Raw genomic sequence first — 16,803 nt, 5'->3', positions numbered from 1 at the left:
TCAAGGAGGGGCCTGAGTGAGGGCTGGGCTGGGCAGTGTGGGGTAGGAGGCACTGGGCTGCCTGAGGCAGAGTTCTTACTGAGCTCACACCTGACTCAGACCGCATCTGTAAAGGGGGTGGTGTCTCAGCCCTCTCCTGCCAGAGCCTTTCAACTCCGGGCAGTGCCACAACAGAGACACCTGCCTGTCCCTCAGCAGGGCAAGCCCAGGGCCCCTCTCCTCACCCTGTCGGCCCAGTCCGCTCACCCAAATACAGCTGCTTCACTCACTCCAGTGTCTGGCTTCTCCTCAGTCCACCTCACTCCGACCAGTGGGGCTTCTCAAAGCCATCGTTATCTGTGTTAGCTTGCTTCACTTTCCCCCCAAGTACTCTTTATTCATTCATTCACTCATTCAAATATTTCTTGAGTAACTACCATGTGCTAGGTGCCTTCTAGGCATTCAGTGAACACAGCAGACCTGATTCCACCCTCACAGAAACTTCACTGTTCCAGTCTTCTTTTACTTTATCCCCATGAGCTGCTCCCATCAAATTTCTTGTACCTTTAGAATAGTTTCAGATCTTTTAGGGGGATGACCCTGATTATTAAGCTTCCATTGTGGGCCAAAGTGCTACCTTCTAGGGGATGGAGCCATTCCCCATTTGTGTATACCTTGGAGGAACAGGGTTTCCATCCAGCTTCTATTGCTAATGGCGCCCTAGCCGCCTGCCCCTATTTTTCATTTCCCAAATTGAGCCCCGTAGTGTCTCCTTGGATGGGTCCTATACTAGAGGAGGCATAGGACAGCTGCTGGGCGTGTCCTGGGTTTTTATAGCACCAAGTTACAAGGGCCTCAGGCAAGAGTCCTCTTTTCATAGGACCCAAGGAGAGTGGGCAAGCTGCTTCCTGTGCTTCCTCTTCTTCAGGACATTGCAGCTTCACCCAACACCTTCTCTACCTTTCCCATCAGGGAAGACTAGCTCTACCCAGCCAGATGGGCAGCCCCACCAGCTGCTTGGGAAAGAGGCTTTCTCATCTTTTCTGCTTAGTACCTCCTACCTAGGGAAGTGCTACTGTTTTCCCTCGGGGTCTTAGAAATATTTCGTACCCAGCCTAGGATGGGAGAGAAGACATGGCAATACCACTGACGATTCTGGCCCCTTTCTTCAGATGGTTTACTTGTCTAGGTTTTCTCTGAGCATCATCTTTTGCACAGTTAGTACCTACAGGGACCAAGGAGTGAGCCCTTACCTGTTTCTGGGGATCCTCTTGCCAGGAAAGCCAGAACAGAGTTTGTCCAGCTTGGAGTTTGTCAAGCCCTCTACCTAAGTCATCCATTTTGGGGCTGGGAGAACTGGGCTTCCTTGGTGTGCAGGTCAAGGAGAAAAGGAATTCCATGCCCATTGCTAACTTCTGAGCCCATGTAGAAAAAAATGAGCCAACTTCATAAGTTGAAAGCAAAGCTAGCATTTCAATGGAACTGCTGTTGGTGAAAATGCAGGTCTGCAGGGCCTGGCTGATCCTAAGGCCTAATAGTGAAACCATCTCGACATGGCCTGGACATGGTGGGGGTGGTTATAGGTTAATGAATCAAGGTCTGGCTTCGGAGATGGAAGAGTGTAGCCACCTCTGAGCAGGTAAAGATGGTTTGGGAGAGAATCTCAGAGTTCTGCCCTCAGGGTTGCCCCCCTCCAGGAATTCTTATAATTGGCCCATGATGTGGAAGAGAGGTTCAATTTCTTCTGTCTGGATTCCTGAGAAGCTCTGCACAAGCTTCCACGGGTTTCAGGATTGGCCTGACTCAGCAGGAACTTTGTTTCTAGAAGTAGGACACTCCTGACAGCTAGGCCAACAGCTTAGGAGATGGCTCTGAGGCTAGCCAGCCACATCTGGGCATCTTTTATAAACTCGCCACTACTCTCAATCAGGAATGGCAGTGCGGATAATTACAGGGAAAAGGTACCTGGGTAAAGGAGGCTGGTGGTTTCAGGCATGATAGTGGTGGCAGAGCCAGCAGGGGACTGGGTAAACTCTGCTTACAGGGTGGGTGGGGACTTGAGATGAAGAGAGAAAAATCTGAATTCTTTTGACAATTTAGTGAGCCTACCAGCTCAGGAAAAACCAGTCTCAGTCTTGTTGCTAGAGGTTGGACCTTTGGGTAGATGGTGATTTCTGCTAGGGTGGCTTCAGGATTTCCTTCTAGTTCGCAGAGGGGAAATGACCTTTTTACACCCCTCCAAGTCACTGAATCATCTCGGGTGTCTAGGAAGCTGCAAAGGGGAGAGTGGTGCTGGGGAAATCTGAGGATGAGTAGACAGTGCTGTTTGGTGGATTGCCTCTGTTGATGTAAAGATGTAAGAAGCTTATAAGAAAAAAAGTATCTAAGTACTGACTTTGTTGTACGGGTCTCTGATTGGCTTCCCAGCTCTCTTTCTTCTGTCCCCTGGGTCTTCCTCTCTTTGCAATGCCAGAATGCGCTAGTGTAGCCTGGGAAATCCAGTGGTTGGGCTCTACTTTGGAGCACTGAATCAGGTCTGCAGGCAGTGGCCCCCTTGCTCCTGGCTGGGATCCATGACTCACCTGCCCACATGTGCCTGCTGCCTGCATCATGCTCTGCTGTGGCTTGGAGGGTGTTTCAGAACCTTTGCACCTGCCAAAGAAGCAGCTCCAGTTGGTCATGACTCAGTGGCCTGTCCTGGTGGCTGAGCGAGGCTGTCCTTGAATCAGTGGGGTACACGGATGTCCTCCAGCACCCTGAAAGGCTCAGCATTCACATATGTGACTTGGGTCACAGCTGGGCATTAATTGGTCTCAGTAAAAGCACTTTGATTGGGCTCAGAGAGTTCAAAACTAGATGGGCTTTTGGGGTGAAGAAGGGTGGCAGCTGTTTAGGTGACAGTGGTGGTGGTGGTGGGGGGGACACTGGAGTCTCAGACAAGGAGTTTGAGTGTGGAACCCATAGAGTTCCTCACTCTTATTCATCCTGACTGCTGCTTCTGCAGAGCGAGGGCCTGGGGGAGAGCTGGGGCGTGGGGAGAGCTCACTCTTCCCCATCCTAAGCTGCTTCCTAGGCGACAGCTCCACCGCACCCCCATTCCCTTTCCCTCCCATAATCTGAGAGAGATACTAGTAAATCACACCAAGGTTACCTAGAAGAAGCTCATTTCCAACATCATAGAAATCTAGAGTCCCAGAAAAGGCTAAGTTATTCTCGATTTGACTGGCTTTAAATAGCTTAGACTTTCCTCTTAGCTCCCATCCTCTGAGCTGGGATGTTCTCCTTGCAGTGCAAGCTCTGCATGCCTTCCTGTATTCTTCACATCCTCTTGGGAGAAGGGTTTAACTATCATCTCAATCACCTTTGATAACTTTGAGGCTGGGACAGGAATAGGGTTGAGATTTGAGATGGCTTTCTCAGGAGACGCCTGGAAAGAGGAATCAAGGGGGTGGGTGGGAGTGGGGAGCAAGAAAAACTGCCCAGAGCTAAACTTTTCTTCATGGCCTCTGGGGAAAGACTGTCCCTGGACTAGTGGAGGTGAGTACTAAATCATAGAATCTCAAAGCTGGAAGGGACCTCAAGGACCCTCTGGTGCTTGAATCTCCTTTGTAATCTCTAATCAAATGAACAGTCTGAGCTTGCATACCTGAGATGCAGGATGCTCATTACCTCACAAAGCAACCCAAACCATCTCAGATCAGCCCTGATGCTCAGAAAGTTCTTAATATTGAGTCAATATATATCTTCCTGTGCATCCACTGTGAGGCCCCAGTTCTTTGGGACCACACTAAACAAGTCCAGGCTCTTTTTACACAAAGCCCCTTCAGATAACTCCTCCCACAGCTCCTGTACAGCCTGCTCCATGTGGGCAAGTGTCCAAAGTTCTGGAAACACAGAGCTCTTCTGAGCAGTATTTTTTGGGGAGAGGTGAGTGGGTTGTCAGAGGGTAGAAGACACGGAAAACGGGGAACCTCCCACTTTTTCCATTGGGCTAGGCATGTTGCTCTCCAACCCTGACCAAGCTGTGTTGCTTCTGAGCCCTGCCCCCTCTGGCACCACCTTCCCCACACTCCTTCCCCTCTCCCAGTGTCCAGGCAACAGGAAACAAACATGGAGAGCAGAGGGAGGGCTGGTCAGGACAGGCTTAGTGGGGAAGGTTCTGAAGCAGACACACAACCGGCTTAGCTCTACTGTTTGCCAGCTCCCACATACGTCCCTGGCAACAGCCAGGAAGGCAAGGCAGGCCTAGGGCTGCCCTGGGGGCTGAGGGTGACCAGTTTCCCTCTGTGGATATGTATTAGGGAATCCAGATGGCAGAATCAAAGGCAAATTTTATTTCTATAAATTTAATGGTCAGAGTCCCAGTGGACATATGACTTAATCCATCACAAGGTCTCTCTCTCCACATACAAACATGCACATGATCCAGGAAGATGGATCTTAGTTGCCTAGTCCATCCTAAAGGCCTGGCTCTGACCCCAGTGAGTGCTCTAGTGGATTGGGTAGAAGGTTCCCAAGGTTCAGTTCTCAAGGATCTTCCCTCCTCAGTCCAAAAGTAACCATCATCTGTCTCTCTTGATTTCTCTCTCTGGTCTCTGGCAGGGCCCTGGTTTATTTCCCAAGGACCGAAGTATTTCTCTGGCTACCTCTCTCCACTCTCAATTCTCCCAGAACATCTTCAGATATCCTTCATCTCTGTTTAAACATCCTTTCCATCAGGTCAGGGGCCCTGCTTTGATTACCATACCTTATCATTCTGGAATAAGGGGTTGGCGCCCCTACGCTTGTCTATCTCCCCCACTGGGTGCTCTAGAAGGACAGACACTGTTTCATTAGTCACTGCTCCCCAGGCCCTAGTGCAAGGCCAGCCCATTTGCTGAATGGATGAAGGTTCTGCAGGATATGGTTGATCATGTTGAGGTGAAGATCTCTTTGATCTCTAGGGTCTCTTAATTCTTCAGGTCTGTCAGCAGGAATTCACACACTCTTTACAAGAAATTCTTCTTTCCTTCACTGTTCTCTTGAAAACAGTTTAGTTCATAACATTTAATCAACCATGCTTTGCTTTGCTATGGTGCTCTGCTGACATAGTAGTGGGTTAAGCCACTCCTTTCAGTGATGGGGAGCATTTCAGTGCAGTTTGCTCTTATGAATCTTGGTCAGCTCTAGGATATCACTCATGTGGGCATATCCAGGCTCTCTCCTGGCATCCCCTCTTCTTCTGAGGTGGACCAGTAGGAATTGCCAAGGCTTGGGAAGCCTGAGTCCCTGGGTCACATGTGTCTGAAATTCTTGCCTGCCAGCCCAGATCTGGACCTCAGTCTCGTAACTCCAACCCAGATCCTGAAACAGAACCCCACACATAGCTCTCATCTCTCTCTCTCTCTCTAACTCTAGCCCTTCCTCAGCTGAATTCAACATTCTCCCATTACACCACCGGTACCACCTCTAAGATCACACTCTTCTTGTCTAAGCATGGCCTCATCTGGTAGTCTTCCAATCCCAAACCTTCACTGAGGGCTGGGTAGAAAGGCAGCAGCTGCAGCGACTCCCTGGCTTTTCCGAGACTGTGTCCTCATGGTGCCTTGTCTGTCCTCTCTGAGACTTAGCATGTTGCCCATTCCGTGCTGTTCATGACTCCTCCTCCCAGACCCTTCTTTCCTCAGAGGCTTTCTCTGCATGAACATTCCAGGGGTCTGCTGCTCACTCCTGAAGGTTGCAGGGGTGAGCCTGGTCTACAAGGGGACTTGGGAGAGTTGCTAAGGAGCCTGCTGACTTTGTGTACGTGTGTGCGTGTGTGTGTAGTTTAGAAAGGGTCAAGTTATAGAGGGGGTGGATAGAGGAGGGGAGATGGGAGCCTGAGGCCAGGGCATTGGGGGCTGGAGGGATGGTCTGGGCAGGTGAGGGCATAGCCTACAGGGGTTATGTGGAGTTGCTGTTAAGGGCACTTTGGAGGAAGAGTAGGTGGGCCAAGGCCTCTGCCTGTCCTTCCCCTAAATGTTCTGAGGTGGAACTGCACCTCATCTCAGAAGCAGTCCCTGGGTCTTTGACCTGCCTCTTCCCTCCTTTGTCTCTTCACTGCTTTCTAAGCCTCTATCTTTGAATTTCTGTCTTAGAATAGAAACAAATACAAGCCAAACTGAGGTATATGCATAAAAGAGCGGCCATTCTCCCCTCGGAGAGCTATGAATTTCTCAGGGAAAAAGCAAGAAGCCTTTTTGAAAATTTGTGTTCCTCTGCCTCTCAGTCATCACTGTCTTGCCCTGGGGGCACACCAATAGTCTGAATCTGTCCAGACCTTTATGGGACCTGAAAAAGAAGTGGGTGAGGAAATGGGATGGTTGGGGTAGAGACTGGGTAAGGGAAAAAAAGAGGGAGGAGTTGGGATAGGGTCCTCCCAGGAGTGGGCCCTCTTCCTGTTGAAGATGAGGCTCAGAGAGAAACATGGGCCGTGAGCTAGACCTATGCTATGAAAACTAAGCTGATGCCCAGTGCCCTTACCCCACCATTCTCCCCACCAAACCCGGCACAAGGCAGGAAGGCTGACAGCTTCTTTTATGGGCCCCAAATTGCAAGGAGGTGGCAATTAGCTCTCAGTGGGTCAGAGGAGAGCAACAGTATACCTTCCTTTTAAGTCTTGGAGAGGCCACTGTGGAGCCCTCAAAAGTGGCTATTCCTCTGGGAGCACCTAGGCCCTCAGTCTCCCCCAACTCCCACCTCCTAGACTCCAAAACCAGGACCCCATCTACACCCCCAACAGTAAAACTGCTTCTAATGGACCTCATCTTCTAGTTTAATTTTGCGTCAGAGCCCCACTCATTGCTAATAGCTTCCTGTCTCCCTCCCCAGATCCCTTTTAGAGAGTGTGATCTGTGCTGAGCTAAGGTCGTGGAGCAGGACTTCAGAGGTTACATTTGTCATGGGATTAAATTGCTTCATACCCCTCAGGTGAACTCATACATATTTGCAACTCTCCCCCAAATGTTGGGTCCCCAATCAACATATGCTATTGGTATACTCGCTGAGCACAGGGATGAAAATTCTAGTTAAACTTGGATTTAGCAGATGGAAGCTGAGGTCTTTCTTTATATATCATAAATAAAGCCTTATTTTTGATCCCCATGAATCTTCTTGCCCATATAACTTTAACCCATGTTCTAATCACAGTCTATTGTAACTCAAATCCCAAACTCAATTCTAATCCAGCTGTAATCCCAAACCTAAATCAATTTCCACCCAGTCTTCAATTGAGCTATAACTGCATTCTCAAGCATAACTGTAAATGAAATTAAAACCCTATTCTTTCTCATAAGCGGATCCTGGCTATCAACCCTAGTCTCAGTCCTAGCTGTTATGGTAACCCTAATCTCAACCTTAATTCTCATCCCAACCTGAAATCTGACCTCAACCTCATTCATAATTCCAACTAACTAACCCCAGCCTTTACCCCAACCTTAATCAAGCCTTTACCCAACTCTAACATTAGCTGAAATGTAGAACCCAATTAAACTACAACCATACACTTCAGTTTAACCTAGCCTTACTCCTTTCTTTTCAGTCTCCCTCTTCCTGGTCCCACCTGTTCTCCTTGCCACCCATCACTGACTTCCATGTTTTTTTCCAATCGGTGTGTCTATTAACTCATAGGGTCACCAAGCCCTTTCCTTAGACCATTCTGGACTGGACTGACAAATCAGGATGCCTAGGTGTCCCTCACTTAGTCAGACCCCAGCAGCATCACCTGGACTGAATCCTCATGTTTCTTCAGGCCTCTGTTCCCTATCTATAAAGTGGGCATAATGATCCCTGCTCTCCAGATTGTGCAGGGCAATCCCATAAACCTCAAAAGAAATAAGGAAATGAGGATATTCATTGTGTACATCTGATGGGATCCCAGAGCACCCTGTTATTGTTGGGAGTATGGGTGGAGAGGTTTGGAACGTATAGACTCCTTGTGCTTCCTTATTGCTTTGTCTTATTTTTCCTGGAGGGGTGGGCCCTGACAGCATCCCTGAGTTCCATCACTCTCCACAAGACTCTTTCTCCTACCTATCCCGTGCCCAATGCCAGGCCCATGTCTTCTGGAGCCAAGGGGAAGCTCGAGGCCTGTTCTGGGACCCCCTAAACCAACCAGCAAGGCTTGGCCCTCTGCTTCCTCCCTCTGCCAGCTAGGACCCTCCCATTCCAGTTCCAATCTGCCCAGACATTGATGGCTTAATCACTTTGATGAGCAGTCCAGGTTATGAGGGTCCTTGGTTTCCCTTGTTTTTGTTCACAGAAACAAGAACACTAAGCAGTCCCTAAAAGAAGTGCACACAGCGGGCTTAGCACTTATCAGCAGAAAGGTGACATGCCATAGTGAGTGGGTATACATACACACACACACAGAGGCACACCCCCTTCCCTGGCCCTCATAGTGCTATTCTCTGCAACATCCCTTCACCCACCCATCCACTCACCACACTCCCTCTACACACCCTGGTCCTTCTCCCCTTAGGCCTCACTGAACTGGTTTTAGTTCTGTGTGGGAGGTGGGGCTGGATCCTCATAACACCCCCAGCTCCCTTATACTCGAGGATGACCTTGCATCAGGTATGTTTAGGGGGCACAGCTCCAGAGGGGACAGCCAAGAGAAGATCCTGATGCCCGACACACCCCTTCCCTCCCTCATTCAGTTCTGGAGGCCTGATTCCCTTTGAAGGGCTGGAGGCATCAGGGGAAAGGCGGGCTGGGCATTCCTGGGTCTCTTTCATCTCCTTGAGTATTCCCTCCAGCCCCAGTGTCCCCTTCCTTTGTGCCCCTTCCCATGTCCTCTGGGCAGGAGGTGTGTTCCTCAGAGGATCGTGGATAGGAGGGGGCAAGATTTGGAAACTGTGCCAGACCTCTGTGCCCTGGGGTCAGTGTTAACCCTTCAAGGCCTGGGCACCCTTCTTCCTCAAGCCTGGCTTCTCCTTCCTCTTCTATTTCCCCTGGGGAAGAAGGCAACAAAACTGAGTGGTGAGGGGAGCTCTGTGGATGTCATAAAATGGGGTGACTGTTGTCACCTGAGGACGGGGCCAGGAGGAAGTGGAAGTTTAACAGGTGCCTAATTACAAGTCCCACTGGCCGCCCTGCCCCACTCTCAGGATAGGGAAGAGCTTGGGTGACAGCTGGGTAATGCCTGGGTAGGTCACTCTGTCACCCCGATAATTAGGGTTTTTGGGACTCCTCCCCAGGGTGGGGACCAGGCCCCCTCCCTCCCATAGAAATAACTCCGGCTGCTCCCCAGCTGGGTACTCATTGGACCTTCCTGCCACCCTGGGCAGTGCTGGGCCTTCAGTTCCCCCTCCCTCCACCCGTCCCCACATACCCACCACCACCAGCCCAGGGATACCCAGCCCAGGCGGAGGAAACACCGAGCCTAGAGACATGGGAGTTCGAGGAGCATACTACCTTCTACTCGTGTGCCTGAGCCCAGGTATGGGTCTGGGCATCAGGCAGGGATGTCTGCACGACGCCAGATGGGCAGGGAAAGGGACAGCAAGGGGAACACAGAGGAGCCTAAGTGGTAGTCTGAGATGCCCTGGAAGGGCGCGGCCCACCCTTGTCCTCCTGCCACCCAGGTTTGGATATTGCCAAGGGGCCTCTCCCCAGGAGAGCCCTGGGTCTTAAAGTTTGGGACATGTTTGGGACATGTCTTTGATGGCTCCTCACTATGGGGCTCACACATACACGCAGTGCTGTGACTGGGAGTACATAGCTGCAGGAACTGGGGGTGGGGTGGATGGTCAGGTGAGCAGCATAGCTGGGTGGGGACGGTGGCAGACCCTGGGAAGGAGCCCTTTTCACCAATGTGTTTGCTATTCCAGCAGGAGGGCCCTTTCCCCACCCCCAGGCCAGAGCCCAGGGCCAGGGAGCTGCTTCAAGAAGTTTCTGGCTGTTGTGGTCTAATTGGCTACTCCCAGCTTAGCCAGTGAAAGCCTGGGCCTGAGACCTCCACTCCAGGCCCCCGTGTTGTGAGAGTTCCAGGGTGGTGTTCCCCTACCTAGATGAGGCCTGAGGAGAGGTGGGGATGGTAACTCCCAGAGTCCTCTTACCCCACTGGGGCACACCTCGAGGGTAGGGCTCAGGCTGGATGTCATGGCTACCTGCCCAGGTTGGGGCAAGTCCCAGCAAGGGCCATTCTGTGTGGGCATTGCTGGAAATGGCTCTGAGAGTCCCGTGGGATCTGGATTGGGGGTGAGGGAGTGAGGTGAAGGAGTTTGTGGAGGTGGGAGTATTTTCAGCTGTTGTGTTAGTGTGAGAATGCATGTGTGTGTGTGTGTGTGTGTATACGTGTGTGAATGATCATGTTTACAGCAGGACATCTGCAATACCCTCCGGTGAGAGCTGGGACATCTCTATGTGTGTGGCTTATGTTCTGGGTGTGTGCTGTGTGTATTTATGCACCAATACCCTCTTGTACTCTTATGGGGGCTACCTTTCTTCACTACTTTCTCTTCTCCTCCCTCACTTCCAGAGGAAGGTTAGTAGCTCTGGAAGCAAGCTGAAAATTCACAAAGGATTTACAAGCTGAGACTAGACACTGCTTTTGAGGTGAGACCCTGCAGAGGGTGTGCAGCCCCTGGTCCTTTTGTGGGAAGACAATGAGTCACCACTGCTCTCTTCCTTGGATCCCACTGATTTCCCTTTCTCTCTCCACGTCTCCCTGCCCAGCTCTCTCGACCACGCTGGCCTTCTTCCCTCTCTCCAGCCTCTCTTTTTTTCTCACATTCCCTGGGAGTACTTCCTCAGTGCCACAGCAAGAGGAATCAGAGTGAGACACCAGGAAGAACTTCCCCAGGAGCGTGAAGGGGTACAGAAAGGCCCTTAGGAGGAGGTTGAGAAAGTTTTAGGAAGATTGAAAGGCTAGGGTGAGGCTCCCTGTCCTGGGACAATGGAAGACACTCAGTCTAGTGCAGGGTGGAGGCACTCTTCTTCCAGCTTTGTTCCGCTTCCTCAAGCCCCCTTCCCTGAATACTTACTTCTGGATGTGGGGAGATTCCTCTCTTTGTGGGTTGCTTACAGGAGACCTTCCTCAGGGTGGAGCCTCCGCTGTCTGCTGAGTTCTGGCTCATTCATGGCTTGCCTTATGCTGCCCCAGGATCTGGAAGATAGTATCAGGATTCTTATCTCAGGAATGAGCTGGTGTTCTCTTGGCCTGGGGATGGAGGAGGCACCAGCAGGTCCTGTTAGAGCCCCAGTAGCTAGCCTGCCTGCTCTGGGTCCCCCTGAAGTCTTGTGGGGTTAGACCATGGCTGACAGCCCAGCCAGTGTTCCGGGGGGCAAGTTCAATGGGGGTGAGCTGTTGGGGGGGTAGGAAGTATGCCTGCTGGCTCTCTAGAGCCAGGCTAAACTTCTGTATGTCTCGTCTTGAATGAGTGGACTTGAGTGTGCAGTGGGCGTGTCTTCCAGATCAATCTGGACCTGTTTGTGTACAGATGTGTGTCTGTATGGATCTGATAGTGTCTGTGTGTAGGAAGGTGGGACTGCATAAGTACGTACTTGCATTTTGAAGGCTTGTAAGAGTATCTATGTGTTGATGTGTTTGGCTGTGACAGTGTGTAACTGTGTGTGTGAGACATTCTCTTAAGTGTGAAGATGATGCTAGAAAAGAGCCAGAGAAGGGCAGAGTAGAATGAGTTGCTGAGACCAGGGGCTAAGACTCCCAAGGACTTGCTGACTTTCAATGAAGCAGGAGAGGGAGCAGGGCTAGGTGAGGGGCCTGGGGGTGGGGAGGGTTCAGAAGACTGGGAGGCAGAGTTTGCCAAGGTTGCGGCCCTGGATACATACCCCTATTCTGTTCCTCTTTAGGTCCAAGTGGTTGGGGCTAGTGTAGGGAGGCAGAGGGGCCCAGCGCTGAGCTTCCAGATGCCAGCTCCTCACCCAGGCTGACTCAGTGGAGCAGGCTGGCAGCAGTGGGAGGGGGTCTCAATTGGAGCGAGCATGTGGGGGTGGTTATACCCAAGCCATACAATACACGAGGGCAAGACTCAAAGTCCACACTGCCATACTTCATCACACAATGTTCACACTATCCTACAGATGTATGTGGCCACAGTCCCAGGCACACACCATCATTTATGTCATATAAACACAGCCAGGTCACGGTCAAGCACAGGCATGCACTGTCACTCAGAGCACTGACACAGCCAGGCACATGCTGTCACACAGGCATAGAGCCACAGACATGTACTGTCATACACAAGACATATAAAAACACCTCCAGTCTTCCACTCCTTGGGCTGGGAAAGGGACCCCAGAGGCCATGGTGTCCATCTTCCTGCCTCCAGATAGGAGCACCTCACTTGGCCCAGACAGGCAGCTTTTAACCAGCCAGGATCCTCCATCAGAGTATTTAACTGCTCTATGTGTTCCGTGTGTGTGTGTGTGTGTGTGTGTTTGTGTGCATGCGCACGCACACACACAAAATCATGTAAATATAAAAGTAGACACCCTACCTGGTCATGGCATGAATATCCTTACATTACATGTATGTAGCCACAAATACTCATAAGCACACATGTACACGTACAATCATGCATATGTACAAGCATATCTAACAGCTATATATATATATATACTCACACACAAACAGGATTCAGATGCAATCCTACACATCATAGAATATAGACATACAGACACAAGTGTGCACAGACATGCATATACTGTTCATGTACACACACAGACACATACTCGGAGCAGCCCCTCCTCCCTGTGGAACCCCCACTAAGCCTGAGTTGCTGCTGATAGAGAATGTGGAGGGAGAGGCTGAAGCCGACCACCCAAGCTCTGGTTCTGCTCCCCTCACCCTACCTGTCCTGTCCTTCCCCTAGCACTGCTGTCTGCTGTGCGCATTAATGGGGATGGCCAGGAGGTGCTATACCTGGCGGAAGGTGACAATGTGAGACTGGGCTGCCCCTACATTCTGGACCCTGAGGACTATGGTCCCAGTGGGCTGGACATTGAGTGGATGCAGGTCAATTCAGATCCCTCACATCGGGAGAATGTGGTAAGTGCCGGACACAGTGTTCCCCTTACCTTACTCCATGGTGTCTTCCTGGTGGGCAGCCAACACTCTGAGGGGAGGAGGGAAAATAAGGAAACCAAGACCTTGAAATCCCCAAGGCCTCTCGTGGAACGGAGTAATAGGGAATGAGAGCTCTGCAGTTACTCCAAAGGGATGGCACCTGCCTTCAAGAAGTTCCCAGCCTGACCTTATGCTTTCCAAAATACTTGGTCTTATCTGATCCCACCCATTTTGTAAGAGGTCAGTGGGTCAGGCATCATCCTCATTTTTAGCTGAGAAAAGTGAGTCTCAGAGTTGAATTGCCCAAGGCAGCCAATCCACATGATCCTCTTTGGCTCTGCTGTCTCACCACCTGTTTTCTTCTCTTCTTCACAGTTCCTTAGTTACCAGGACAAGAGGATCAACCATGGCAACCTCCCCCATTTGCAGCAAAGGGTCCGCTTTGCAGCCTCAGATCCCAGCCAGTATGATGCCTCCATCAACCTCATGAACCTGCAGGTATCAGACACAGCCACCTATGAGTGCCGGGTGAAGAAGACCACCATGGCAACCCGGAAGGTCATTGTCACCGTCCAAGGTATGGCCAGGCTCCTCTGGGCTCCTTCCTCAGACTTCAGAGCCAAGGCAGCTTGGCCACTCTGAGCCTGGCTCTGCCTCTTGGCTGGGTCTAGCTCACAATAGCCTGCTTCCCTGCAGCTCGGCCTGCAGTGCCTGTATGCTGGTCTGAGGGCCACATGGCACATGGCAATGACGTGGTGCTGAAGTGCTTTGCTAATGGGGGCACCCTGCCTCTCTCCTACAAGTGGGCCAAGATCAGCGGACACATCCACCCCTACCGTGCTGGGTCCTACCATTCCCAGCACAGTTTCCACTCTGAGCTAACTTACCAGGAGTCCTTCCACAGCTCCATAAATCAAGGTGAGGGGGACCCAGGTGAGGAGGGTGGGATGAGCAGAAGATCAGGACTCTGAGACCCGCTACGGCTTCTCTAGGTCATCAGTGGCACCAAGTCAAACCTAGAACTCCTGTCTAAGATAGACAGCTGGGCTTAAATCTTGGCTGGACCACTGACTGACTGCAAGACTCAAGCAAGTGGCTTAACCTCTCTGTGCCTTGGTTTCATCATGTATGAGAAAGGAATAATAATGTCTATCTTTCAGAGGGTTGTGAAAATTAGATTGGGTGAGGGATGCAAAGCTGCCAGCACACAGAAAAGATGGCTAGTACTCACAGTTCAACAAAGATGATCAGAGCTGGAAAGAGCCTTAGAATTCCTCTGGTCTAACCCTGTCCTCACTGTACAAAGGAGGGGACCAAGGCTCAGAGAGGGGACCTATTTCCCGAAGGTTACAGAGTGAATTAATGGTGTCTCTGACCCGTTGCTGGCAGAGGTATCCTTCCTTGCCTCTCTGTTTCAGCAGGGGAAAGGTGACTCACCTGTAGTGTGGAGTAGACCTGGGTGTGTGTGTGCATATGAACTGTCCTTCCTTCCATCACCCACCCTATAGTACTTGAGGCTGGGGTGGAGCTCTCAGATACCAGGTCCCTCTACCTCACTACAGCCCTCCGCTGCTCCTTCAGTTTCAGGTCTGCTGAACAATGGTGACCTGATGTTGAAGGACATCTCCCATGAAGATGATGGGCTGTATCAGTGCACGGTGGCCAACCACGTGGGCTACAGTGTGTGTGTGGTGGAGGTGAAGGTCTCAGGTAGGTGCAGTGGCCCTGAGGGCCCTGTGGCTGAGAAGATTGGACTGGAGGAACCTGGGCTGTGTTTTGGAGTCTCAGATGGCTTTACCTGCCCATTGCATCATGTGTAGGTTTCTGCCTAGGGCAGCTGGAAAGCCCTGGGAGAAATATGGGTGTCCCAGGGCCCTGAGCACCCCCTTTCTCACAGATACTCTGCCCTGGTACTTCCTGGTTAGCCAGGCACCTGCCAGGCTGCAGAGAACCTGACTGGTCTCTCCTTCTCTTCACAGACTCCCGACGTGTAGGCGTGATCATCGGCGCAGTGCTGGGCTCTTTGCTCGCGCTGGGGTGCCTGCTGGTGGGCATCTGGGGACTCATCTGCTGCTGCTGCGGGGGAGCCGGTGCTGGCGGTGGCACCTGTGGTACCTTTGGCTACAGCAATGGCGGCAGGGTCGGCGGAGGGGCCTGTAGTGACCTGGCTAATGAGATCAGGTAAAACCTGAGGCATGCTGCTTGCTGCTGTGCAACAGGGGACCGGCGCCCTGCCCCTCCTCACCCCTGCCTGCCACCCCAACCTTTCCCGCCATCACCACTGAGTGCTGGGACTGCAGCATGTCGACTTGCCACTCATTGCATGGCTTTTCTCTCTCCCCCTTCCCATGCCCAGTCTTCAGCTCTCCTCCCTGCCCCATCTCCCTCCTGTCTGTGCAACAACTCTGTCTTGTCTAGACTGTAAGCTCCTGGAGGGCAGTCTCTGTATTTTTCCACCTTTCCCCTGTATTGTATGGGTGAAAACTCTGGATGTGTATATTTAAGAAGTGTTAACAACAGTGCTAATAACTTATATTAGAAACAAACTAAAAATAAACATAGAACAAGACTAGTAGTGCTAATGATTGCATCCTGGGAATGAAGGAAAAGATGAAGATTGAGGGGAGGAGATGGACAGAGCAAGGTCAGGATTAGATAAGGAAAGAAGAACCAGAAAAGCAGTTCCTTCTGGAACTCCAAGTTTCCCTCCTTATTAAAGCCGGTGGTTCTTATTAAAGCCGGTGGGAAAACATCAGAAGGGGACTGGAGAGCGCCTAGGCTGTCTGGAAACGTGTGGACAAGCTCTGTCTGTTGGATGGGATGACCGGGAACTGCTGCGGGGTCGCCGGCCCAGGAAGAGGCAGAGAGGAGAAAAGGTGGAGGCAACGCTAGCTAGGGGAGGGGCTAGGGAGAGGAAGCGCCGAGGGAGGGAGGCGCGGTAGCCCAGAGATGATCAAGAGCCCGTGCTCTGCCAGGCCGGGCCCACTCCTCGCCGCTGAGGAGCCCGCTCACCCATTCACCTGTTGTCTCCACAGAGAGGACGCCCTGGCGCCCGGGTGTAAGGCCAGCGGGCGCGGCAGCCGCGTCACCCACCTGCTGGGGTATCCGACGCAGACCGTCAGCCGCTCACTGCGCCGCAAGTACGCGCCTGCGCCCAGCGGCGGACCGGAGGACATGGCCCTGGCGCCATGCACCGCCGCCGCCTGCGAAGCGGGGCCCTCCCGGGTCTACGTCAAGGTCACGAGCGCCGAGCCCGCCGACTGCGCCCAGGGGTCGCTACCGGGCAAGGACGGACTGTTGGTGTGAGCGCGCTCGCCCGCCGGACTGTGTCCCGGCGGGAGAAGGGGGCGGGCGACCTGCCCGAGGCTGGGGGCACGCTCGGGCTGCGCCCACGCCGCCTGCCCCAGGCTGCCGGAAGGCTGCGGGCTGAAGGCATTTCCCTAGGGAAATGAGTGGTGAGGCAGAGCCTTCCCCCGGAAGTGGGAGGGGAGGGGAAGGGCAGAGAAAGGCCACTTGGAGCCCTCTTTGCCTCCCCTGGGCCTTGAGGCTTCAGGAGGAGGAAGACGTGGCCGAGAGCGGTTGAGGCGGAGGCCCAGTGTCCCCAGCCAAGGCAGAGGGCTTCGGGCTGGGCGGGTGGTGGTCAGGACTGAATTGTACTTCGTGTGAGATCTGGGCTCTGAGGAGGCAGTGTTAGCAAAATAAAGAAACGGTAAAACCTGAGACAGGTGGCTGTGGTTCTACGGAGTGTTGGGCATGGAGTCTAGTGGAGAGTCTGC

The 16,803-nt window shown here is 52.2% G+C and overlaps 1 protein-coding gene and 1 long non-coding RNA gene across 2 annotated transcripts in view; one reads left to right on the top strand and one right to left on the bottom strand.

Annotated features, from left to right (window-relative positions):
* The window catches only part of LOC308487126, a 44,847-nt gene extending 28,415 nt beyond the window's left edge, over positions 1 to 16,432 (bottom strand). Inside the window, exons 1-2 of the long non-coding RNA XR_013991677.1 lie at positions 16,121 to 16,432; positions 10,983 to 11,104 (exon numbers count right to left, since the gene is read on the bottom strand). This is a non-coding gene — a long non-coding RNA (uncharacterized lncRNA). The remainder of the gene's footprint in view (positions 1 to 10,982; positions 11,105 to 16,120) is intronic.
* VSIG8 (V-set and immunoglobulin domain containing 8) lies at positions 11,090 to 16,333 on the top strand (the record flags this gene model as incomplete). The annotated part of the gene is made up of 7 exons (XM_081025065.1): positions 11,090 to 11,183; positions 12,834 to 13,009; positions 13,403 to 13,604; positions 13,724 to 13,945; positions 14,609 to 14,737; positions 15,007 to 15,208; positions 16,063 to 16,333. 7 exons carry the CDS (start codon positions 11,090 to 11,092, stop codon positions 16,331 to 16,333), a joined length of 1,296 nt encoding a protein of 431 aa, XP_080881191.1.
* Positions 16,433 to 16,803: the final 371 nt, after the last annotated feature.

The sequence above is a fragment of the Rhinolophus hipposideros genome (genome assembly GCF_964194185.1).
Source record: "Rhinolophus hipposideros genome assembly, chromosome: 19".
Lineage (NCBI taxonomy): Eukaryota > Metazoa > Chordata > Mammalia > Chiroptera > Rhinolophidae > Rhinolophus > Rhinolophus hipposideros.
Note: the sequence above shows the minus strand (reverse complement) of the source record. Positions and strands in the feature narration are given on the sequence as shown.